This window comes from Panthera leo, chromosome B4, assembly GCF_018350215.1.
Source record: "Panthera leo isolate Ple1 chromosome B4, P.leo_Ple1_pat1.1, whole genome shotgun sequence".
NCBI classification, from domain to species: domain Eukaryota; kingdom Metazoa; phylum Chordata; class Mammalia; order Carnivora; family Felidae; genus Panthera; species Panthera leo.
The window spans coordinates 94,006,673-94,034,402 of record NC_056685.1 but is presented as its reverse complement, the minus strand read 5'-3'; the positions used below and the strand labels follow the sequence as shown (position 1 = coordinate 94,034,402).

Genomic DNA, 27,730 nt, shown 5'->3' with positions numbered 1-27,730 from the left:
AAGAGCAGGGAGAGAGAGGGAGACAGAATTTGAAGCAGGCTCCAGGCTTTCAGCTGTCAACACAGAGCCCAACATGGGGCTCGAACTCACGAACCGTCAGATCATGACCTGAGCTGAAGTCGGACACTTAACCGACTGAGCCACCCAGGTGCCCCTTTTTTTCTAGGTTCTTAAAGTGAGAGCTTAAGATTGCTGATTTGAGACTTTTTCCTTTTTCTAATTATAAATATTTAGCACTATAAATTTCCCTCTGAAACTTAATTGCAGTCACAGAAAAAGAGCAAGACATAGCCACAAATCTGGGAATAGCAGAAATTTTAAAGATGACCAAATGGGAAACAGAACAAATTACCAAAAAAGGAAAATTCTCCAAGATACAGAAAATATTCAAGCCCAGCTGAATGGCAAAGGGAATTATTACTAAAACAAATCCCCCCCCCCCCAAAAAAAATGACTTGAACTAAATGACTTCAAGTGAAGGACCATAAAGTCAACCATATACAAGAAGGGGAAAACCCACACATGGAACATAACCTATCAAATCTGTGTTAATATTAATGTAAGACAGGGAGCAGGCAATGTAGTGGTTTCAGATTCTCATTTTTCCAATTAGTAATCTTAGATGAGCTTTTTTACTACTACTCCACCAATTTCAGAGATTCCCAGATGTTGCCCAACAGGAGCTGAGGCTACACATATAAGAAGGTAGGTATAAAACTACAATGATTTCATTTGAGTTGCCCCACTTCATGAGTAAACATTAATTTCAAATACAAAACATGGAAGAATAAAGCATCTTTTCTGCTTACCCTCTGAGCTTTTGCAAGTTCTTCTTTTAATCTTTCATAGCCCTTTTCTCTGACTTCCAAAACAGATGGGCTTCGTAAACGGGACAGACTATCAGTACTCAACCCAAATATATCGTCACTGCCATCACAAGCCTCTGGTATAGTAGCACCCTGTAAAAACTCCCTCTCTGCATTACAGTTGTCCTTTCTCGCAGTTAATTTAGTTAACCCAGCTGTGACTGCAGAGGTAGAACAAGGCGCTGGATCTGTAACATGGATGCTATAAAGGAGAGTTCAGGAAACATCAGCATATGCTCATACAAAACTAGCATAAACACAAAAAGTCTGGAATGGCACTAATATTTAATTAATAGCCTTAGCTTTAAAACTAAGGTAATTTATAAATTATTTATTAATTAAAAAATCAGTCAAAGCTAACACATTTCAAGTCTAATAGCCACATACGGCCAATGGCTAGCACATTTTCATCATCACAAAATTCTATCAGATAGTGCTACTCTAGAACTGGGGTCGGCAAATTAAATGTAGGCTAAATTCAGCCTGCTACCTGTTTTATAAGGCTCACGAACCAAGATTCATTTTTACATTCTCAAATGGTTGGGGGAAAAAAATCAAAATAAAAATACTTTGTGACATGGGAAAACTATATAAAATTCAAAATTCAGTGTCCATATGTACAGTTTTATTGGATTTTTTTCATTTATGTACTGTCTGTGGCTGCTTTCACATTTTAAAGGCAGAGCTCAATAGCTGCAACAGAGACTGTATGGCCAGCAAAGCCTAAAATATTTACCACCTGGCCCTTTACATAAAAAGACTGCTGACCCCTGCTCTTCAACATTAACATGTATTGCTCTCTTCATGGACATGCTTTTATTATTTAAATTTTCTAAAATATTAAAACTGAAAATAAGGCAAACAAGCAAGCTGTCATTTGTTTAACATGATACTCCAAAATAAGTATCTTAATGATCTCCTACCTGATACTAGATATTTCTGCACAATTTAAACGTCTGGGGGATGAATACACAGGTTGTGTAGGAAGGTCGGAAACATCTAAGGCATTAGCCTGAATGGGGGCAGAGCACAGAGCTGAAGGATGTGGCCGGTAGATGACACTTGGTGAGGTAGTCTGCTCTTGAGTTCCTGATTCATACACACCAAGAAGGTCTGGAGAAGTAGGTGAAGCAAGGTTTACTTCATGGAAGCCTTCCAAGGGGTCATTAGCCATAGCAAAAGCCTCATCATAAGATAACCTATGTTAAAACAAAAAGCGGAGTTATTTTGATAGTGCCATTTAAAATTATATTAACAAAATAAAACTAAATTAAAATTAAATATATAACTTGTAAAATGTTTTTTTAATGTTTATTTATTTTTGAGAGAGACAGAGCATGCATACAACCAGGGGGTAAAAAGAGAGACACAGTGAGAGAGGGACAGAGAGAAGGACCACACTGCCAGCAGACAGCCCAACACAGGGCTCAAACTCATAAACCATGAGATCATGACCTGAGCCAAAACCAAGAATCAGACGCTTAACTGACTGAGCCACCTAGGCGCCCCTTTATAAAATGTGTTTTTAACAACAGTCCATTATAAAGAATAAACTTCTAATAAAAATATTTAAAAAAACACTATTATCACTTAACATTTATTAAGGGATCTCAGAGCATAAATATTACAAAATACAAACAATCTGATTTGGAATAAACTTGAAAGTTATAGCTAATGTTGTCAAAGTGAGTAATTTAATAAGTAACAATGAGGAATAAATAAAAATTTCTTTGATATTTTTAACTTTTCTATCATATGATATTGGTTAGAGTAAATAGAAGATGCAGTAAAGATATGTGTATGTATGTGTGTGTATATATATATAAAGATATATATACATAAAGATTTATATACATATCTATATATATCTTTATATATATCTATATACATGTATGTATATCTATATACATATCTATATATATCTTTATATATATATACACACACATATATACATATATACTCACACTTAAAATGAGATATATACACTATACTATATAGTTGACCTTTGAACAACACTGTGGTTGGGGCACCAACTGCTGAAAATCCACATGTAACTTTTAACTCCACAACATCTTAACTACTGTTAGCCTCCTCTTGACCAGAAACCGTAATGATAACATAAACAGTCAATTAACATATATTTTGTACTTATATGTATTATATATTGTGTTCTTACAATAAAGCTAGAGAAAAGAAAATATTAAAACCATAAGGAAAAGAAAATACATTTATAGTACTGTATTGTGTTTATCCAAAAAAAAAAACCCCACATAAAGTGAACCCGTCCAGTTCAAAGTCATGTTGGTCAAGGATCAACTGATAAATTCAAGTTCAGGTAAGAGCTGCAGAATTTTCATATACCTTTTACCCAGATTATGAAACTGTTAACACTTTGGAACCACTTGAGAATAGGTTTCAGACATGATGCCCATTACTGCTTAATATCTCAATATATGTATCTTAAATGCAAGGACATTTTCCTGTCTAACCACAAAACCATCAAAATCAGGAAATTAACACTGATTGATATTACAATCTATTCAACAGGCCCCAGTCAAATTTCACTGATTGTCCCAATAATGGCTTTATTTATAGATCCAGGATCCAATCTAGGATAATGTGTTGCATTTCTCTAAGCCTTCAATTTCTCCTGGGGTGCCTGGGTGGCACAGCTGGTTAAGCATCAGAGGCTGATTTCTGCTCAGGTCATGATCTCGTGGTTCGTGGGATCAAGCCCCACGTCAAGCTCTGTGCTGACAACTCAGAGCCTGCTTGCGATTCTCTCTCTCCCTCACTCTCTGCACCTTCCCTGCTCTCCCTCTCTCTCAAAATAAATAAACATTTAAAAAAATTTAAATTTCTCCTCTGATAGGATGAGAATGAGAATGACAACATTGTCTCCATTCTCCAAGGTGCTGTAAGGATTAATGGGGACAATCCAAATAAAGTACTTAGTGGTGTACTATGTACTTGGTACACAGTATGGCCTCAAAAAACATTTGTTACCATAACTGGCCATTAACAATAACATGTATACTTCTGCATCTACATAATCAAAAAATATTTCATATAACCACTCAATTATATCACAAAGTTTACATTAAAACTAAAAACTGTACCACTCAAATTTTTCACTTGAATGTGAAAGAACTCATAAATCCTTTATTAGTTTTCCACTATCTACAGAATACAGTCCAAACTAAACAGCCTGGAAACCAAGTCTTCTATGATCTGAGCCCAACACCTCTTCCCAATTTTTTCCTTCCTACAATAAAACTTTGATAATCGTGAGTGATACCCTACCAAATTTCTCAAACGCAAGCACCAATATAGTACCTAATTTCTTCATAAAATACAGAAAATTTCATTAAACTGGAAAATTATACTTTTATATCCTTTAAAAAATGTTTGAAACAAGACAAGTAGAAAACAAAAAGGCCGCAGTAAAATTGGCAAAGAAGACAGGTGACCTAATATAATCTCTCGAAAGTGCAATTACAACATGTCACAAACCTTCAAAGATATATACGGACAATGAAAGCTATAGCTATTATATCTGCAACTGCCAAATTTCAAATCCAGTGTTTTCTCTGTTGTAGCAAATAATAATTTTAGTCTTCAAAATGAAACTAATTCTTGTTTTTTCACCCAAAATATTCACTACACCAAATGAAAGGTCCTATTAACAAGGAATTTAAAGTGTTTAATACTTACTATTTTTCATCCAAAAGAATATTTTCATTCCTTATTCATAATACATACATATACCAAACAAACATTAACCCTGAAAATTTCATTTTCATTTGAATACGGTTTACTAATCACACTCACTTTTAAGCAGAAAACAGGTTTTCTCATTAACCTTTCGACATTTTCTGGGTAACCATTTGATACTTTCTTTCAACCATCCCATATACCTTTAATTCATGTCTTTACACCTTGGAAGTTCATGGAATCATAGAATGTGAAAGCATTTGCATTTCTGGAAATGCAACATGGTACAAACCCTATTGAGGAAAATTTGACAATATCTGGCAAAATGACATATTCATTAAACCTATGACCCAACATGCCTACTTTTAGGGCTTTATTCCAAAGATAAACTGGCAAAATAAAAAAGAACAGATAAATACATAAGGCTAGCAACATTAGCAAAAGTCTTGTTACAGCAAAAGACTGAATGAGCTAATAATGTACATGCTCATAATGAAGCACTATGCAGCTGTAAAAAATAAATAATATCTACATACTGCTATGAGGGGATTTTGAGGCTACAGTAACATTAAAAAACAAAATAAATAACTATGCACAGGAAGCTACCTTTTACCTAAAAAAGGAGAAAATACAAATTAATTTCTATGTCTATATGACATATAGATGTATTACTATGTATACATACTTATATTTTAAAAGTGGAAGGATAAACCAAAACCTAATAGAAATGGTTATCTATAGGAAGAGGGAGATAATAGGAAGAGGAGATAGGCATGAAAACTAGACTTTTCCAAACGGATTTTGCCTTGTATTTGAATTTGACCTTGGAACCACATAAACAAAAAAACAAGATTAAATTTTAAAAAAGAATCTCTAAAAATAAAACAAATGATTCAGGCTATGTACTGAGATGGTGGCTTACCAACATAGAAAAGAGCTACTGCAAATGATTTTAAAACATTAAAACTATACAGAATATATTCTAAAGATAAAAAATGTGAAAAGAGTTATAAACTATTTTCAGTAATCGTATTAGTAATGTTGATATCCCTATTCTGAAACTATTTTATATAATACCAGGCAAATAAGTTATTATGCTAATGTCATTCAGAATTAAGATTTTCAGCACTTGAGAAGAGCTATAAATATAAAATCAAAGAAGCAAAAACTCTGAAGTTCTACATTTGAATCAGAAAAATCAGAAAAAAAATTTCTATTAAAACAAAAATTCCTAAATGTATCCACTAAGGTGGTGTAACAACAGTAACCACTCAGGAGCAATGAGTAATGCCCAGAGTAATACCATTTCCTACAAAAAAAAGAACGAGGGCTCCTCAGAGGAATGGCTGATTTCCAGGCCAAGGGCAGTAACGTACAAAAAGACCCTGGAACATCCTGTTAATCCAGGAAGCAAGAAGCCCATCAAAGACTACTGGAGTGGCATCAAAAGGATTCCCACTCACCAAAGATGAGACAACCTGAACATCAAAAAGATATTATCTGTAAGGAACGAAAACAAAAATATTTTTAAATTTATGAAACTCATGATCATAAATAAAAACAAAATCTCACTGATCCCCTTTGATTGGTGCTAGGGAGCCGATTCATTATTTTGAAAACTGGTAAAATAAAGAATCAGGTACTTACCCTGATTTTCTTGTACATCAGAGAACTAAACAGTTTATGAGAAAACGCTCTTTTTAAAAGAATTCCATTTAATAAATATGAATTTGCAATCCTAATAAAATGGGTCTAGGCATCAATAATGAATAGCTATTAAAGCCATAAGGTAAAAAGCTATGTGGGGAACTTTACAGTTAGTGGATCAGAACAACAGGACCTGAACTCACTGATGACATCTTATCACAAAAAGAAATTAAGACATTATGGGATTATGTGGTGAAGTAAGAAATGGACAGCACCACCATCCATGAAGCATTCTTGCCACCCTCAAAAAAAAGGGGGGGATCCCAAACAAATCAAGCCTGTAGGTAGGTCTTCACAGAAAAAAAACAAACATGTTAAATAACACCACAGGGACAAAACAGCAAAATCTAGACTTTGGGAAACTCTACTAGGCAAACCACCTGGTTTTTTCAATAAAATAGAAAAAAAAAAAAAGGTAGAGGGAACTTACAAATTTAAAGAGAATTAACAGATATAACTAAATACAATGTGAGGATCTTGTTTGAATTTTTGAATAAAGCCAACTCGAAAACAAAATTATGAGACAAACAAGGAAACTTGAGCACTGGATATTACTGATGTTATGAATTACTGTCAATTTTTAGGGATAATGATATTATGGTTATATAAAAAAAAATCCTTACCTTTTAGATATATGTACTGAAAATTACTTGGATTTGCTTCAAAATAACCCAGAGGGAGAAGGAGGGAACGGGACTCTGCATCCAACTACCAGTCCCAATCATATAGGATGGTAGGGCAGTTTCTCTCAGAATAGCAGCTAGTATTTTTTGAGCACTCACTAAATATCAAGTGTAGTTCCAGTGCATTTATAAAGACACTGCAGCTTAAGACAGCCAGGACGAAGACCTCCATCTGTTGAACTCCAGACTCCGAGCTCTTAACCACAACATACTACCACCAGTTGAACTGCTTTGCCATTCCAGTGTTAGACTGTTTGAGTAAAAATGTTTCTTATGTTGGAATAAAATCCATCATCCCTGCAACATCCATCTTATTTTTCTGACCTATATACATACTATTTCAGCTATTCTTTCAACAAGTATTTTGAGGGCCTGCTATGTGTCAGGCTCTGGGGAAAGAAGATGAAAAATTGTCTCTGCTCCCAAATAGTCTGAAGAAAGTAGGAGACTGCCAAGTAGAAGCAATGATACAGTGTAATAAATGCCACAGAAGACACAAAGGGTATTAAGAGACCAGAGAGGAGGGGGCAAATGAATCACAAGAAAGACTTCCAGAAAAAGTAAAGCCGAAGAAAAGACCCAAAGAACAAGAAACTAATGAGAAAGATAAAGCTCTTTGAAGGGCTTTTCAGGCATGTCTGAGGTGTGAAAGCAAAGCAGAATAGACTATAAACTGAAACAAAAGTAACGAACATAAAATGCAAGTCTCAAAGAGAGGCAGGTTTGAAATCACTTCCGTCAAATTATTGGGCCAACCCGTGCCTAGGTTTCTCATCTGGAAATCTGTGCCTGGGTTTTCTACCTTATATGCTGAGAAATAAAAGAAACGTACATAACACTTGGGACAGCACCCTTGGGCAGGGCATCTACCTACAAGTTTTCGTTCTGGAGGATACATTTAAACTTTGTTTAAATTCAAGTCACTTCTGAAAAAGATTATTTTAAGATTAAATTCAGTGCCTTTTTCAAGCATGTACAATTTCCATAAAATGTAACTTAGCTAGTAATCAGCCACCAATCACACTGGTCTGAAAATCTTTTGCTCTTTAAAATATATGGAAGCTTGGGGCACCTGGGTCGCTCAGTCAGTTAAGCATCCCACTTCAGTTCAGGTCATGAACTCATGGTTCACGAGTTCCAGTCCCACACTGGGCTCACTGCTGACAGTTCAGAGCCTGCTTGGGATTCTCTCTCTCCCTCTCTCTCTGCCCCTCCCTCGCTTGCATCTCTCTCTCTCTCTCTCTCTCTCTCCCTCCCTCCCTCCCTCCCTCCCTCTCTCTGTCCCTCCCTCCCTCAAAAATAAACATTTAAAGAGGTGCCTGGGTGGCTCAGTCGGTTAAGCAGCCGACTTCGGTTCAGGTCACGATCTCGCAGTTCATGAGTTTGAGCCCAGTGTTGGGCTCTGTGCTGACAGCTCAGAGCCTGGAGGCTGCTTCAGATTCTGTCTCTCCCTCTCTCTCTGCCCCTCTCCCACTCATTCATATTCATTCTCTCTCTCTTCTCTCTCTCTCTCTCCCCTTCTCTATTTATTTTGAGAGGGAGAGAGAGAGAATTCCAAGCAGGCTCCCTACTGTCAGCACAGAGCCCAACCCAGGGCTCAAACCCACGAACAGCAAGATCATGACCTGAGCCAAAACCAAGAGCCAGATACTCAACCAACTTAGCCACCAACACACCCCAAAACAGTTTATTTCTGATTAGCCATATGTATTTCATGTTATTTCTTCTTTTTAGAAGTCAGTATTATCACAGCTAAAACAGCAGCCAATATTTAAAGTTAACTCTGTGTCAGATATTGTTGCTAAAAAGTTCATATGTATTAATGTATTTAATAAATGCCTAGAAAATTTCCAGTAACTTGTCATAAAAATTCTTTTTTCTATTTGGAGTGAATTTTCTAACTGAAAATAAAAAACATCCCTAGAATAACTCAAGAAACTAAGATGAATTGCTGCTACAATATTTTCAATTAAAAACTAAAGCACTTGGATAAAATGGATATACATACACAATTTAAACGAAATCGAGAAACTCAATTTCTATTATAGTCCAAAAGAACAAATAAAATCCATTTTCTCACAAAAAGCATATTCCCCTTATTTGACTTACTTAACAAGAAACAAAAGATTTACCTCTAAGGAAAGAAAACTTCAAGGCTGTAATTTTAATCTTTTTTAGACCAATTTAATATCTGAAAATTAAATAATTTTAATTCTATATTTACTAAAATTCCTCCAAACTATATGCACCACAGCAGAACAGAAACACCAGTACCTAAAGAAGAAAGTTCAAGTCTTAGCTTTGATCAACCTCTAACTTACACCTGCAAACTTGGGCAGGTGAATTAAACTTCTCTGAGCCCCAATATCTTCATCTATTTAGCGATGGAATTGGAACCAATGATCCTGATTATAAGGTGGTGGGTGAGTGTATCTGTAGGCCAGAAGGAAGACCAGATTCTGACTTTCTGATGGGAAGAATTAACAAGTGTTAATCTAATACTTGCCAAATATTAGCACAAACATCATCAAGAGAAAAAAAAAAAAAAACAACGGTTGTTTTGTTTGGTTTAAAAATATTGTTCGGGGCGCCTGGGTGGTTCAGTCGGTTAAGTGTCCCACTTCGGCTCAGGTCATGATCTCACGGTTCGTGAGTTCAAGCCTCGCGTCAGGCTCTGTGCTGACAGCTCAGAGCCTGGAGCCTGTTTCAGATTCTGTGCCTCCCTCTCTCTCTCTGACGCTCCCCCGTTCATGCTCTGTCTCAAAAATAAATAAACGTTAAAAAAAAAAATTTAAAAATATTGTTAAATTATAGGCATACTGTTCTAAATGTTCTTCCTCAACAAAGCAAGCATCTATTATATTATACTATATATACTGTATATAACATACAGAAATGTTTACATCTGTATTATTTTCCTCTTTCAACTTACTGAAAGACTGCTGGAGGATGGAAAGCAGGGAGGAAGGTACAGATGCTTTTAGTAATTCCCAAATGACTCAATTCAGCATGAATTATGGAAGAAACAGCCTGTCATTAAAAATTAGATTGCTATCTCAACAGTGTATAACGAATTAAAGTGTTACAAATTCCATCGTCACTTCCTTAAAAACAACCAATATTTAAATTTTATTTATTAAATACATTTATCCATATATAATATTAGTGTATTTAATAAGTTTTTTTTATCAATTGTGTCTATTCTATTTGGAATGGAAGGATGATTGCCAGCTTCAACTCCTCGGGGCAAATCCTGGCACCAAGTTCTAAGAATGGTGCAATGAAATGGGACTAAAGAGAAGGTACACAGCCTGTTGTGAGCCACTAAATGATTACCCTGAGGGCTGGGGGAGGGAAGGAAATGTTTCAGGAGAAGTAAAATATAAGTTATAAGTAATATAAGTTATAAAATGTAAATAAAATATAACATAAAAAATAAAATTTTAAACCCTGTGTAGGAATTCAATAGGTCGACAAGGCAGGGCAATAATACAGGACAGTCAGGGAATAACAGTCTGGCACTAATGAAACTAACAAAGAAGAGAAGGAAAGAACATCAGGCTAGAGAGGCAGATATGTGACAGATCATTAAAAGCTTCATTTAACATGGAAAATGCTGCTTGTAGTTTATCCTGGAGAGATGGTCAGATCTACATTTTACCAAGTGTAGATACACTTTGATGTAGTAAAGATTAGTGCAGTTAGTGTAGATTAGAAAAAATAATTCCCAAGGCAATAAGGACTTTAACTAGAGAGAAGAGACTAGAGGCAACTGGTCAAGAGGTTACTGCAACAGGCTAGCCAAGAGATTACAAAGGTCTGATCTAATGTCAATCTCGATACTTTGATATTGGAAGGAATGGAAGTACACACACATATATATACACACACATGAGAAACCTTCAGGACACCGTCATTTGTATTTATATACACATACATGCACATACACATTACACACATACACACCTATACTCTGCATGTGTGATACACACACACACAAACACATTATATACATTATTCCAGTTATTCCTCACACCAACCCTTTGAACTGGTTCTTACTTTTTTAGTTTTTTTAATGTTTATTATTATTTTGAGAGAGAGAGAGAGAGAAAGAGGGAGACACAGAATCCGAAGCAGGCTCCGGGCTCTGAGCCATGAGCACAGAGCCCCGATGCGGGGCTCAAACTCAGACTGTGAGATCATGACCTGAGCCGAAGTCGGACACTTAACTGACTGAGCCACCCCGGAGCCCCTCGTATCTTTTTTTTTTTACAGAAAAAGAACTTGAGGCTCAGAGAGAATAATTAATTTCATCCAGATCAAACATGTCAATAAATAACAGCTAGGATTCAATCCTGGTGTGTCTGATTCTGACACCTGACTCCACTACATCCAAGAATCACTTAAAAGATAAAACTGATGGGGGGGAAAGGCTAGATTCAGATAAATGGTAGATCAAGACAGATGCACTCTAGGGCAGGTCTCACCCAACCATAAGTAAGTGAACAATCTAAACAAGAACACAGTTTAATCTTGTACTTACTTTCAGAAAGGGAAAACTAAAGTTTCTCTAATGCACAGCTGCTAAAATAAGCATTTGCTATTGCGATGTGTTCTTTCTATTCTTTCTTCCCACATTCTATTTGCTATCAACATTTCCTCCTCTATTTTGCTATGTGGGGTTTAAAATACTTATTTAGCCTCTTATAGAACTTAGGGGAATGAAGGAAGCATATAAATAAAAATAAAGAGACTTGATTTTATTATAGCGGCCTTATTATGTACTCAAAAATGTGTGGATATTTGATACAAAGGAATTATTGTTAATTTATTTTTATTTTTTTAATATTTATTTTTGAGAGAGAGAGAGTACACACATGAGTAGGAGAGGGGCAGAGGAGGAGAGAAAGAGAATACTAAGCAGGCTCTGTGCTGTCACCATAGAGCCCAACACAGGGCTCGAACTCATGAACCAGGAGATCATGACCTGAGCTGAAATCAAGAGTAGGATGCTTAATGTACCAAGCCACCCAGACACCCCTATTGTTATTTTTTTTTAAGTGTATAACAGTATTGTAGCTAACTGCCCTTCACGCTTTAAAAAAACATACTGAAATATTTACAGATGAAAGTATACAATGCCTGGAATTTGCTCAAAATAATACAAGAAGGAGAGAAACAGATGTGGCAGGACTGACTCTTCTTGCTGACTACTGGGGTTAAATGACAGGAACTTTGAGATCCATTACATTTTTGCAACTACTTATTTGAAATTCTCCATTAATTAGAGAGCTTTCAAATTTATTCAAACACTATATAAATAAGGAAAAAGACCAAAACAGTATGTTATTTACATATATATAGATAGATATAGATATAACAGTATGTTATTTATATATAAATCATTTTCTCTCGGGGGCCTGGGCGGCTTAGTCAGTTAAGCACCTGACCCTTGATCCTGGCTCAGGTCATGTTCTCAAGGTTCATGAGATGGAGACCCAAATGGGGCTCTACGCTGACAGGGGGGAGCCTGCCTGGAATTCTCTCTCTGCCCCTCCCCCACTCGTTCACACACTCTCTCTCAAAACACATAAATAAACTTAAAAAAAAGGAAAGAAAAGGGAAAACAAGTTTTTCTTTCTGATGTCTAGGGATCAAATATAATTCTTTTCCTAAAAGGAAATTAATGCACATTTACTTATTGCCTTTTGAATTTATTTTGTTTTTGTTTTTTATATTTTACCCTGATGTGTCAACCAGGTGCCCCCAAATACTCAATACTATTATCTGGACACATAGAATTACAATGCACTCAATTGGTTCAAAGCTATCATTTGTATGCTCCTATAAACTTCTAAGGTACTCTCACATTCTTCCATAGATTTCCTTTATACTAGATTGTCAATTCATATATGTAGAATTCTATTAACTTCCATTATGCTTATGTTTACAATCCTGTTAACTACAGAAATTTTCATTCTTTTCCTCTGATCTAAGTAATCTCAGCTTATGGCTATAGCTATCTAATTTTGTGTTGCTGATATTCTAAGATAAATCACTTCTTTCTAACCATGACTAGATACAGCTGAAGCTTATGAAACTGCCTCATTTGTTGTAAACTGAAAGGGAAAGCAGAAGAGAAAAACACAGAGAGCAAGTTAATGCTACCTGTTGGAAGTATCCCTCTCTTCCTCCCCTTAGCCCACACAGTTCTCACTCTGAACACATTTCCATTACTACTGCTAGATGACTTTCAATACATCCCGACATTCCTCCACTGACACCCATCACCAAACACAGCCCAGCACCTACAGGTATACCAGGCCCAGTTCAAACGCTATAAAATGGGCTAGGATAACTTAAGTCCTGCCTTCAAAGCATGTGCACGCTAGAGGAAGGGAACTCAAGGTCAACAAAACTTACAGGACAGTATGAATACCAAAACTAATAAATATCAAAATAGAGGCATTTACTCAGTGCCCTGGAAGAATAAAAGAGAAAAAAAAAAAGTACTACCTAGCAAAGCTAAGGAGATCAGTAGAGAAAAGGAGAAATTAGCTAGCCAGGAGTTTTCAAAAGTTTTGTTATTTTATTTTTAAATATCAAGTGTACTTAAGTAACTTAGTAACCAAGTTACTATCCTTTATTGAACTATACCTTAACCAAAACTCTACACAAGACAAAGCTTTTACACTTGAAAAGTGTACCTCCTCAGAATATCCTGAAAGCTCTCCCTCATTACCTCAACACACAGTATCTCTACCCACAACTCATCATTTCTCTCCACTCTCCAACTATTCTAGCACTTTGTGTTATTTGGCACTCGTTAAAATTACAATGGGGTGCCTGGGTGGCTCAGTCATTAAGCGCCCAACTTCGGCTCAAGCCATGATCTCATGGTTCATAAGTCTGAGCCCTGCATCCGGCTCTGTGCTAACAGCTCAGAGACTGGAGCCTGCTATAGATTCTGTGTCTCCCTCTCTCTCGGACCCTCCCCTGCTCACACTCTGGCTGTATCTCAAAGAATAAACATTAAAAAAAAAAATTACAACAATAACACATATATGAGAAGTGCAGATGCCTTCTAAATTTTGAGGAACTTATCAAAGCTACAGGAATGATTATAAGGTCTGCCTTTCACACTCCATGAATACTTTCCTTTAACCCCCACGGTGACCTGCACAGTAGATACTCAATGAATATTTGATTTAAAAATCTCTGGTGACACATAAAGAATTACTTATTATGCTAAGTGTCACATAAAAGCTTAATTAAAACAATTCTTCAGCATGACAACCTACACATGAAGTAGCAGAGCAAAGTGGTTAAGAGCACTGCTCTCAGTGGTTAAAGATAAACTGCCTGACTTCTAATCTAGTCCTATCATTTAATTAGCTGTGTGACCTTAAGGAAGCTACATAACCTCTCAGTGTCTCAATCTTCTCAACTATAAAATGGGATAAAGCAGGAGTGCCTGGGTGGCCCAGTCAGTTGAGTGTCCAACTCTTGATTTAGGCTCAGGTCATGATCCCATGAGATCGAGCCCCACATCAGGCTCTTGCTGAGTGTGGAGCCTGCTTGGGATTTCTCTCTCTCTCTCTCTCTCTCTCTCTCTCTCTCTCTCTCTCTCTCCCTTCCTCCGCCCTTCGTCCTCAGTTGCATGCTCTCTAAAATTAAAAATAAAAATGAAATAAAATGGAATAAACAGTAGCTAACTCATAAGTCACTGTAAGAGTAAATGACTTGGTACAGTGTTTATACCAGAACCTGACACAGAGTAAGTTGTAAGTTCAATAATAGTAGTAGCAGTAGTGGTATTGCCATCACCAAAAAACCTGGATACTTTGTAGCCAGAAATTCAAATGATAGTAACACCTTTTATCTGAGGTCTCCTTATAGTTACAAAGCTCTTCCACAGAAGATGTAGAAAGGAATGGAAGCGCAAGCATGTTAGGAGTTCCATTAACCCTGGCTCTACCATTAATCATCTACAGGACCACTGACAACTAAGTACCCACAGGCAAGTTAGTTTGCCTCTCTGAGCCTCAGTTCTCTGATCTGTATAATGTGGTAATACCATCTATACCCCAGGAATGTCCTGAGGACCAAAGGGGTCAAGGTATGTAAATCAACAAGCACAGTGTATGGCCAACTACCAAGCTAATAATATCTGTTCCTTTCTCCCACTCCCATACCTCACATGGACTATCCCATTTGATTCTCATCCCCCCATTATGATATTCACATCAGGCTGAACGACATTAAAAAGAATCGAGGGGCGTCTGGCTGGCTCAGTTGGAAGAGTATGAAACTCTTGATCTCGGGGTTGTGAGTTTGAGCCCCCAGCTGGGTGTGGAGATTACTTAAGTAAGTAAATTAATAATATATTTAAAAATAAATAAATAGGTAAAAATAGTTGAAAGCTGGCAAATTCACTCTATCCATTTACAAATAGAGAAAATAAGCTCAGAACGGTTAAATGATTTACTCAAGGTCACATGCAGGGTAAGTAATGAAGCTAAAGCTTTAAAACAGATTAAAATTTTTTCATTTCGCTAGCTAGCTAACTGGTTAGGTGAGTCCCTCTCAGGAAGGGGAAAAAAAAAAAAAAAGGTATACTAAGTACCATAATACATGCAAAATTACTGTAACCTACAAGTTTTTGTTCTGCCATATTAAAAATTGATGGGGACCTAGATTTCTAAGAAACCTTCCATTGTAAAAATTATCTGTGCAATGTCTATGTATGTGTTGTGGTGAACTAAGGGTTTAAAGAAAATTATAGGAAAAAAATATTAAAGGAAGCATATGCATAACTATACTGATTCAAAAAGTACAACTGGATCTAATTAGAAACCCCTCAAGTAGCTGAACAGCAAATGTCCATCCTAGTGAAAGGGTACAGGTATCTAATACCACAGCAGTATTGTTTGCCCAACACACAACGAAGAGTTATATTAAAGTGTCCACTTCGGTTAACAAAGGTATGGACTAATATGTAACTTTACTGTAGTGAAAAAGAAAAAAACTCATAAGGCTTTTCTTCCAGTAGTAAGAAATGCACTATTGTAGTACAAATGTAGAACTGCTAAACTAACTTCTATAAATTCTACATGGGCTTTAGGATTAGATCACATAAACCATAGTTGGGATTCAATGTCTGCCCGAACATGAAAAGTCCTATCAAAATGCACAGTACTGGTAAATAAATGACAAATGTTAACAGAACAAGGCCCCATAAACCTGGTGGAATATTTAACAGTATCAAATATTTACTGTGATCAGTCTACAAATGTATTCTGCTTCTTTTCTCCTTGATTTGTCATCCACCATTTTACAAAAACCCTACGCACAACAAAATAAGAAAGAGGATAATGAACAAAAACTGGGTCTTTCAACAGATTTACATAGAACAGTTTTGTTTTAATCCGCTTATGGGTCTCCTCCAATTATGTAATCATTCCACGGCAAAAGATTACACGGCTTTTTCCTACACTGAAAGGAAGGGGTTGGAGGGAGAAACAGAGGAGTGTGAAACAGGTAGCCTCAAAATATGCTATATTTCCACGAAACTAAACTGTCTGCTTCTTAGGGACCAGTATGAACTCAGCATTCTTAATTTTCGAGACCTTACCCTTTAGCCATTACAGATTTGTTTTCTTAATCCCATAACAACTGGCAACTCTTCACGTGCTGCAGATTCCACCTAACATCATCACTTCTAGAGTCCATTAGAGCCGGCTGGTCCCAGGGCGGTCAGAGAGTTGTCAACGCTGAAAGGGCAGTGTAATTACAATTACGTCGGTGCAGCTCTTCTCAACTCCCCGAAACAAAAGTCAGGCTGAAATGCTCTGCCACCCTAAGGCGCGCGACTCCGGGCGCTCGCTCCGGTCCCCCAGGTTTCGCCGAAACCCGCCGAGCGTGACCTCTACGCCTCGGCACCGAGCCTCGCTTGTCCTTTTCTACGACCCCAGGTCCAAGCCTACGGCTTCATCCTGCTCCAGGTCCCGCGCAGCGCGGGGCTGCACACTTGTTCGGGGAACTCTCTTAGACCCCCACCCCCTCCGCGACCGCAGGTCCCCAGCTCCCGGCCGCGCGCGCCCCGCCGACAGGTAACCGGGATTCCGGCTCACAGCCGCGGGCGCTCGGGACCGCGCAGTTAATGAGTAACGCGCCCGCGTCCGGGGGGCGGGGGAGGAGCCGCCGCCGCCCGACGCCCCAGCGGCCCCAGACGCCCCGAGGCGCCGCGCCGCGCCCCCCGCTGCCGCCGCCTCCACCGGGGTTCTCCGAGCCCGTATGCCGAGATGGGGAAGCGCGCTTGCCGGGCAGGGGCGGCCGGGCCAGGTCGTCGCGCGCCGCGCCCGCACTTGCACCTGCCACCGCCGCCCCTCCAGGCCGGCTCGCGGGAGAGAGGCGGGCGCGCGGGCGCCGAGGGGGGCGGTGCTCCGCGTCCGGGGCCTCTCCCTCCCGCGGCTGCCCTCACCTGCCGAAACCACCGCGGTCGCTGCCTGCGCTCAGGGGCGCTCGCAGCGCTGTACAGAGCCTGTCCTGAGGCAGCGAGAGGAAGACGAGGACTGCCGGCCGGTCGACGCCGCTACACTCAACGAAGGTGGGCGCACTGCGCTGGGAGCCGCCGAAGGAGAGCGGGACTGCGCCTGCGCCGGGAGCGGAGCCGGGAGCCGGGAGCGGCCGGGCCCGGTGGAGGGAAGGCGGGGCTGGGGGCGGGGCGGGGGCGGGACTGGCGTGGGGCTGGCGTGGGGCGGGAGGAGTCGACGCGCTCCCGCGCCCCCTGGCGCCAGGCGGGGCTCTTCGCAGGTGCCGAGGAGCTTGCCCCAGGTGCCTCCGCGGGCGGTTGCCCTGGGAACGAGCACCCGCGGCGCTGAGCCAAGTTTCCCTGGGCTTTATGGGCGCCTCGAGTTAACTTCGTGTTGGACTGTCCAGGAGTCGGGAAATGAACTTTCGATGTGAGTTGAGGACTACTAGAACCAACCTCAAACTTGGCGTCCATATGTATCTTACAGCGTGTGCGTGTGTGTATGAGGGATGGAAGCAGAGGAAGTCTGATAGAACCAGATTCCATCATCTGATCAGTGGCTAGAGCATTCGAGAATGTCCTTTCTGTATCCGCCTTCTCTCATTTTTTGTGTCAACTCTTTTATCAAACTTCCACCGCACTTTAGGTTCTCTGGGTAGGAAAAGTGAAAATACAGAACCAAGCTCCCCAAATCTGATCAGTAAGAAGCGATCGCCATATGTGTCTCTGTGTTTAGTAAAAGACATGGAATTTATGTGATAGACATACTGACCAGGACCATCATTCTAAATGTTGATCACATCTGTTAGAGGCAGTAAAGAAGAGTAGATTATGTGTATGACTATAGCAATCAGGATTTCTGGGATTGAAATCACTAGTGCTAGCTGGGTGACTTTGGTCAAGTTGATCTCTAATAGTACCAATTTTCTCATCAGTAAATGGGGATAATAAGAGTATCCACCTCTCTGACTCGTGAGAGAGCAAATGGTTTAGTACATGTAAAATGCTGTACTGCATGACAGAATGCCTAATGAATATTAGCTATTATTATTAACAACATTATTACTGTTACCATCCATGTATCATCCAAACAGAAACCTGAAAAGTCATTATTCACTTTCACCAATATAGCGAGTCTTATCCATTCTAATTCCCAAGTCATTCTTAAACCTATCCCATTTCCTATTCATTGTCACTAGATAATAACCTTCGTCCATTAACCTTCTTCCTAACTATTCTCCCTTACCCCCTGTCATTCATGTCATGTCCTGAATGAATACTGTTATTCATCACTTACTGTGCTCCATCTCTGTGCCTACTGCTGGACCTGGGGACAGAGAAACTATTACACACTATCTCAAGAACTCAAACATTGCGAGGGAGACAAGCATAATAGTAGCTACGTGGAATGAATAACTCTGCATACAGCAAACCACTTGGGTTCTCCACTCTTCTCATACTCTCTCATGTATCTCATGTTTACATATGCTACTCCTTTTTCTTGTTATGTCCTGACCCTCCACCTTTTTCTTACCTAATTCCTGTTTATCCTTCATTATTCAGACTAAGCATCAATTCCCTTCTGAACCCTTCCCTGTTGCTTGCCACCTAGCCCTGTCCCACCCCAGTATGGGTTAGGTGCTCTTAGCTGTGCTCCCATAGGACCTTGTCTCTTTCTAGCAGTTATCACATAGAATGGTAATGGTGGTTTTGTCTGTTTTCCTACTAACTATTAGCTTCTTGAGAACAAGCACAAGACCTGACACGTAGTAGAACTGGCTCAATAAATGCAGATGAGTAAATGACATACATACTGACACGCTGTCTTGGTATATAAATGTTTAGAGGACAGGCCCTGTGATCTGTTCTGCATAGGAGTTAAGACATCAAGCATCTACAGGAAATAGTAAACAGTAGCCTTATGCCTGAGTCCCAGGCTAGTCCATTTGCAAATTAGCTACCATCCTAGAGGCTCTTTGGAATGTACTCAGAGGTGTCTCCTCCCACATGCTTAACCTGGAAGCATAGTTTAAGAATGAAAAGAGCCATATGAGTAGTTACCTGTAATAATGCCTTGGTGTCCTTGCAACAGAGAGACCAAGGTATGTTGCAAAGTGTGAGACACTCAGAGTCTCAGCCTACAAAATCTGTAAAGTGTTGTAAGCATCCTAGGTTAGATTGCTCACCCATATATTAAAGAGACAGACACTTCACAAACTTTAAAAATATGATGATAGATTTTGCTGTGTGCTCAAATCTGCCTTCTTTCTCTTTCATTAAAAAAATAAATTATACAATATATAAGATGATATTGTATTTTTTAGAGAAATCTTAAGACTTTCACATCCATACCTGAGGCCAGAAAATGAAGGAGATGAATGCAAATATCCAGAAATTTTTAATTGACAAATCATCAGTTATAATTTTTTATTGCTTATTTGCCTCTTTTGTTTTTCCAAGTCCAGACAATGTATATTTACAGGGTACTTTCCAGTTTCAAACTAACTTCACACAAATTATCTCATGAACCTTTTACAAAAAACAATTTGACATAGGTAGAAAGGTAATCTTCATCTTTACCGACAGGGAGCTTGGACCACCAAAGTTAGGGCCTTTGTCTTCAGAATACAGGGTAATATCTTACAGACAAATGAAGTTAAAACTCTAAAAAGCATACCGGACTTCATGTCCAGCAGTATGGCAAACTAGAGACTGGCTGATTGCCCCACCAAAAGCAACTCAAAGTGCTAGATGAAATATATAAAACGTCTTATCAAACATATCAATAAGCTGATAAGAACATAAGAAATCCTCAAGGGCAAAAAAAACTAGGTAAAAGCAGGAACCCAGACAGTAAATAATAACAATGCAAAATGGAAGAAGGAAAGAAAGAAAGAAAGAAAGAAAAAAAGAAAGAAAGAAAGAAAGAAAGAAAGAAAGAAAGAAAGAAAGAAAGAAAAAAGATGTTTACAAGGGGAAATGTACCAAAAATAATATTTCCTTGTCTAGCAAAATAATTATTTGCAAGCTAGGGTTTGCATTCCCACAAAAATTGGCTTTCATAACTTCTGTACAAAAGCAGAGCTGTCTCTGAAGTGTCTTTTATTAGATCGGTTATGGACAATTCTGCATTTCAGGCCCTTTTCCTAATGTTGGAATAAACAACTGCAAAAAATTGGAAAGCTGAGAGAAAAAGGTTAACAGAAGAGCTTAGACTCTAAAAAGTATGGTGCTCTTCAAAAGAGTCACTTTAACAAGCTACATACATATAAGGAAAAGTTTGGGTAATTGGCTTCAGATCTATAGACACCCAAATTGCCATCCATTGAACGCATATTTATTTATTACTTCTCTATGCCAGATATATAAATAATCTGCAGTGAGAGAGAAGAGAAGGAGAGGTGAGACACAATGAGAGGACCTCTTGGCCTCCCCACTGTCCCAGGTTCCCGTCTATTCCTGAGGCTTTCTTCATTCCTACCCATAGGTTCTGTGACAAATCCTTGTATGTTTAATTCTGCCATTTTGCTTATATTTTCAGTGGATTCCTATCATTGGCCACCAGAAAATTATCCTAAACAATGTATTTTCATGGAGGGATTGGTGTCTGTAGCAGCTAAAAACTCAAAATAGCAGTAGCTTAAATAAAATAAAATGTATTCCTCTTATGCTGATATGGTAGCTTTCTGATCAACACAGACACAGGCTCTCTCTCTATCATGTGGCTTTACCATCGTGAACATGCAGCTTCTACCTCATGATCCATAATGGCTGTTCAAGCTTCAGCCATCACATCCTTATTTCCACCCAGCAGAAAAGAGATAAGGGCAGAAAAGGACATCTCCCTCTATTTAAGAACACTTGCAGTGTATACCTCACTACACTTACCCCTGATTGGTCAGAACTTAACTCTTTTTTTTTTTTTAAGTTTATTTATTTTGAGAAAGAGAGAATCCGAAGCAGGCTCCACACTGTCAATGCAGAGCCCAGTGCAGGGCTCGAACTCATGAATCGTGAGATCATGACCTGAGCCAAAACCGAAGAGTCGGAGGCTCAACTGACTGAGCCACTCACCTGCCCCGGAACTTAACTATAAGTAATGTCGAAACACGTCATTTCTACTGAGTAGCCATGTGCCCAGTCCTGACACTAAAGAAAAAGAGGAGAACAGATATTAGAGACCACTAGCAGTCTCTGGCCCATCATGTGAGATCAGACTCAGGATGAGAGAAATGGCAACGGAGTAGAACACGCAATAGAGCAAAGGCATCGTAAGGAAAACGTGCGATGTGTTCAGTGATGATGAGCACACGGAACAAGTGCCTGGAAAGGTATGTGGGAGTCACACTGCGCAAGATTATAAACGCCAAACCGAGGAATGTGGGAGTCAGAAGAAAGCTCCTGAAAGATATTGAGTTGGAGGGTGAAATAAATGGTCAAAACAATGTTTTAGGACGAGAAAGGTGGTAGCAATGCCTAGAAAGTACTTGGGGGGGGGGGGGGGCGGGGAATAAGAGGCAAGAAGATTAGATGGGAAGCTACTATGAGATAGTGAGTGCCTATTCTGCAATACGTACAGGAAAGGAGCAACGTTTCAAAGGATGCATTTGTTGATGCTGTTGATGCAACAAGTGATTCAATATCCGTACCCCCCCCCCCCGCTTTCATGTTCAGCATGTATTATACCTTTTTGAAATCAGCACAATGATTTTATTTGGGCAAGTGTCCTTTCATCACGTGTAGTCCATAGGATTCAAGTGGAACTGAATTCTACCGCTTCAAAGGTAAGCATGTGACTCAGGCTTAACCAATCAGACAAAACACGTCGATGGCTATCGAGCTCAGAAAACCACAACAAAGCACACTTTCACACAATTAAGTGACTTACCCTAGGGGCAAAACCAACAATCCTGCATTTGAAACAAGGAATCAAGTACTAAATGGGTTGGCAGCAGTGTCTCCTCCGTGAACCCGATTTATTATAAAATGGAGGTAATGCACCGTTGAAAGAGGAATGTTCAAAAGCCTTCCGTTGATGAGGCAAGATGAAAAAAAGAGTCCGCAAGGGGAGCAGCCCTGCAACTCCTGGTCTCTTAGAAGGAGGAATTAACGGTACTCACGCACGACCTTCCTATCCTACGGACTCCTATTAGCGGGCACGTGGTCCTGGCCCCTCCTCAGCACAAACTTTCTGCAAGTAGCATGTCTTGGAAAACTTGGGAAATCTCTCCTGCTTCAAAGATGAGTAATCAATTAGAAAGGAACCAGCATACAGAGATACCATGAGAAAAAAAAAAAAAAGCAACAGGAAAAAAAAAAAGCCAAATTAAAATGTTCATCCAAAAAACTTGCCATTAAGCAAAAGAAAATTTTAACCAAACCTATAGCCATAAATTTTAAAGATTAAAGGTACAACTTAGAAGAGGGTCTCCTCAGAACCCAACTGGACTGGCACTCTGATTTTGAACTTCCAGCTTCCAGAACTGTAAGAAATAAGCATTTCTGTTCTTTATAATCTTCGCAGTTTATGGTATTTTGTCATAGCAGCCCAAACGGACTAAGCAGGCTTGTTTGTGGTGGCAGAGTCGGAAGCACTCTAGTGTTTATCACCAGGAGAGTAAATAGGCAAAAAATGGGTATAACTACTATTATACCAGTTAGAAGCAACTGATTAGAAGGCCACAAAGCAACATGCACAGACCCTACATAGTGCTAAGTGGAAAAAAAAAAAAAATAGATGTATGATCAATATCATGTATGTACATTAGAAACGATATACATAAAAATAGCCATTTTATAAAAACACATAAAAAGATACACACCTAACACATGTGAATGGTTGCCTATCTGGGGGATAGGAATAGAAATAAAAAGGTAAAAAATAACACTAATCTTGCATGATCAATTACGATAATGTGGCCTGAACTGATAAGTATGATTTATGATTTAAGTATGATTATGATTTATGATTTCTTAACTCTGCTTGAAAGTTTTAAGAATGAAGCAAAACCACTACAAGAGCTTAAACATAAATTGAAGAAGAGGGAGGAAAATATTAAACTATTTCAGAAATGAAGGCAAACTTGGAAACAGCACAAAGGAGAATAAATTTTTTTAAGGAAAAAATCAAAAACAAAATAAAGCATTTTTAAAGAGTCATAGAATACCAGATTAAGAAAAGCAAGTAAAATGAAATGGAAATGAACAAACAGAAAGGATTAGAGAGAAAATTATGTAAATGGAAGAGAAACAAAAGAAATCCACCATATGCGTAATCAAGGCATAAAACCAAGAAAAGAATCTAGATATTGGAACAGAAAAAAAAGAAAAAACTTAGATAAGTATTTTGAGAGACTTTTCAGAAATAAAAGAAGACCCAAACTATAAACATAAATGTATATAATAACCCAAAGGAAAAAAAATGGCACAAAAATAGTCAAACTAAGACCTATTGTAGTAAAGCTATTGGATTTCAAAGCTAATGAAAATCTTTTGGATAACTAGGTAAAAATGATCAAGACATCTGTAAAAGGAAAAAATATCAAAATGTGACCCAAAGGATTTTATGCTCAAGAATTTTATAACAAAGAAGTTTGTTTAAATACAAATGTAATATACATTTTTGAACATGCATGCAATATAGTTTTCATGAACCCTTTTGTAAGACAGTAGAGAATGAATCTCAGCCAAACAAGAGATGAATTTAGGACTAAAACAAACAAACAAACAAACAAACCCACAAAAACAAACAAACAAAACTGACAGTGATCCTTGAATCCATTTAACTGTAGAATTACATCTAAAACAAATATGAGAAGGATATGGTCATAGAACAGAGAGTAAATTATAAATCCTGACAATGTATCAATGAAACAACCAATAGAAGTTGAGAAAGAAGAGAAACAAGGTAAACGTTACAAAAAATAATGTAATTAGGGAATGGGAGAGGAGGAGCAGGAAATATACTGCTTACTGCTTTGAATAATATCTAATATATTCATAAATATATAATAATATATATAATATATATATTTATATATAAGTAATATATATATAAATACATAGTTATAAAGTTATTAAGATATCCACTGGAATAAAAATACATGCCTTTCAAATTCAAAAACATGCATACCAAAGAGTACACAGGCCATATAGTGACAAAAAGTTAAATGAACAGTATAAACTAAAAGCATAACCAAAAAATGATAGGTGGACTAAAATAGAACATAACTTACATTTCACTAAATATAAAAAGATTAAACTTACCAATTAATTAAAAATTTTCTCAGAAGGAATATCAAATCAAATCCCAACTCTCTGCTGTATACATAAGATAATGAAAACAAAGTGACTTAGGATGAAAATAAAAGGATAGACGAGAGTATACTAAGCAAATGAAGCCACTATCAAAATTTTATCTCCAACAAAGCTCGATTCAGGGAAAAAGCATTAAATGAGACGAAGACAGGCACTTTATAACAGTAAAGCATGAGGTACAAAAATTAAGATCTCACACTTCTAAATATCTATAAACCAAATTACATAGCATTTAAAATTTATAGAGGAAAAATTACAGCAGATCCAAGGAGAAATCTACAGGAAACATGGCTAATTAATTTACCTCTCGTGCAGAACAGATCAAGTGCTAAAAATATAATAAAATAAGTAAGAATAGAAAAGCCCTAAGTAACATAATTAATAAGGTAGATTATATGCATGTTTATACACTGCTATACATAGTTGTGAGAGAGAATAAAACTACCCCTTTGATGCATAGTCAATTTTTGTAAATTACCCATGAACTATTTACAAAAATTGACTACATATCAAAAGGGTTTTCAAACAGGCCCCACCCTAAGGTTGGGGAATGCTTTTTTTATTCTCGGCCCCCTTTAGTACAGCTGGCTGCTCTTTTATTTCCTTTACACATCGAATTTCCAGATGTAAAAAAAAAAGGAAGTTTGAAAACTACTGTGACACACACACACACTTAACAATGTAAAAATATTTATTTTATTTTAAATTTAAGATCCACAGCCCACGTGCCAATTGTATGGAATGGAATGCTATAAAGCAACAGTGTCCAGTAGGTGACCTAATTGACCCTGGTTAGCTGGAACACAGAAAGTTTTCAAGGGCTATCTGCCAGCAAGGAGTTTGAGAAGTTTGGCATAAACAGGGGTGTTTAGTAGGGGTGGGGCACCAGCAATGGAGTGGGGCAGGAGTGCTTCAATACTAACTCAAGACAAAGGAGAAGTCTGATCCTCCTTGCTTCATTCAACAGGCCAGCTTGTGATCTGAGCTGTGTAAGATTCTTTTCCTGGCATAAGGATGAAAGTTGTCGTGGTTGTCAACATTTTTTATGCCTGTGCCCTTAACCATCACCGGGTTGGACAAAGACAAAGCATCGTGTACAGTTGGGTTGTGTTTTAATGCAGCCAGAAGGCTAGATTACAGGAACTAGTTAAAGAGATGTTTTGAGGTCAAGGACTTTGGGGAATTGAAAGGACTCTCAGAGGCCCAACTTACTCAACATGCAGCGGCCTGAGAGATTGCACTTTCTTGCTGATCTGATGAAACACCTGAATGTACAGAGCTTAAAACCACAGGGAAAAGGAAGGACTTTTGTCTCAGGAAATGAAGATCTCAGGCTCAAACCAAGCATGTGAATTGAGCTAATGGCAACTGGGCTTAATGGAATTATAGATTTTGAGGAGTTGCTGTACTATTTTGGTAGACATAAAGTCCACATTTCAAAAGACACAGATTTTGATGAATATGAACCATACTTTACATTTCTGCAGCTGCTTTTGGCATGCAAACCTCAGGATGTGTTTGAACTACCAAGTAACTCTCATCCGTGCAGCTTGGTGGCAAGAAGAATTTAATTTCACAGACCGGAAAAGAAACTATACTATCAAAGACACAATTTAATTAAAATTGGAGAAGTGGCATATGAGTCACAAAATTGTCCTAAATGTCTTCCTACATGGCTCTCTTTCCTGCAATCTAGCAGGAAACTGATGGTAACTATCAGTAACAAAAACTTGGAGTAGAAATTCAACTGTCCATATGCTTCTTGAATATAGTTCAGATGTCTCAAGAACTGTTCAGCCATATACCTAACTATATTGTCATTGTCATGATGAAAATTAATCCGTGAGTTTCTGTTTTAGGTAAATACTTTTCAAGACCAGAAATACTCTGACATCATCCCCATGCGAAATAAATCCAGCTAGACGGGCAGACACTTTTGGCTGCAAGGAATGGACTTCTGTCCCCCATTCAGTGCCAGCAATGCCGGCTTAGTACCCAAGCGATTCAGATAATTGTAGAATCTGACCTTGAGGTAAACTAGAAAGTATGGGAAATACCTGAATACTGCTTAGCATAGTATTTATACAGAGCAGATGAACAATATAAACCCTTAATTAGTCTGTCTCTTAGGGTCTTGAAATTTCCAGCATGTTGTGATTCTGAGGCTTTAGTGAGGCCTAGCCAAGAGATCTGAGTCATCCCCAGTTTTGGTAGGCTGTAGCACATTTTATTAATAGTTGACTAAGTAATCTTGAAGGACTCTTAATACTATCCTAAAAATCCATAATTTTGAATACCGTTAGGAGAGAATTCAGACCACACACATGAGTTTCTGATTATCTGTAAAATGTGGTATCACTATTCTAAGGAATTAGAGAGACTTTTTGGTATGGACATGACTAGCTTTATTAGTATTTTCTCTTTCCATCTTTGGAAATCATGTAAGAGTTACGAAGACTAAAAACACAACCTACACCCCACACACACATATACACATACCAAAATCCACAAATCCTTTTTTTTTTCTTCTTTTGCAAACTAGGGCATTACCATACTGCCCAGATTCTAAAACATGTATAGGAGTTGCCAAAAGCAGCTGAAGTTGAGTGGAAATTGTATGGGAGAAAGTAGAGAGAAAAAAAAACACAGGGGTGGATCTCAACAGCAAGAAGACCCAGGTAGGCACTGCTAGTAAAAGTGTAACACGTGAAGGTAAGGAACACATCCTGAGTTGAAGAAATTTTATCCTTTGTTTGCAAAAGAGGGTGGGGAACGTGGGGCAAGCCATGCTGGCAACAAAAGGTCTTGTACTCAGTTGGATTCAGAATAACCGTGCAAGTGACGCTACACAAAAAATCATACAGATAAGCCATATTTGCAGGGAGCAATCTCTTCCATGTGGCAGAAGA

At 38.3% G+C, this 27,730-nt stretch overlaps 1 protein-coding gene across 6 annotated transcripts in view; it reads right to left on the bottom strand.

Moving 5' to 3' along the window:
• LOC122224822 (RAB3A interacting protein) overlaps window positions 1–18,058 on the bottom strand; it is a 46,525-nt gene extending 28,467 nt beyond the window's left edge. For 3 of the 6 annotated variants that reach the window (XM_042947154.1, XM_042947158.1, XM_042947157.1), the window contains exons 1-4: window positions 17,454–17,542; window positions 16,605–16,743; window positions 1,790–2,065; window positions 810–1,068 (exon numbers count right to left, since the gene is read on the bottom strand). In XM_042947154.1, the coding sequence (XP_042803088.1) occupies window positions 810–1,068; window positions 1,790–2,065; window positions 16,605–16,615 (546 nt within the window). In that variant the 5' untranslated portion in view covers window positions 16,616–16,743; window positions 17,454–17,542. Of the gene's footprint in view, window positions 1–809; window positions 1,069–1,789; window positions 2,066–16,604; window positions 17,026–17,453; window positions 17,693–17,960 lie in introns of those variants that run through there. The other 3 variants (XM_042947156.1, XM_042947159.1, XM_042947155.1) reach the window with 3 other exon arrangements.
• Window positions 18,059–27,730: the final 9,672 nt, after the last annotated feature.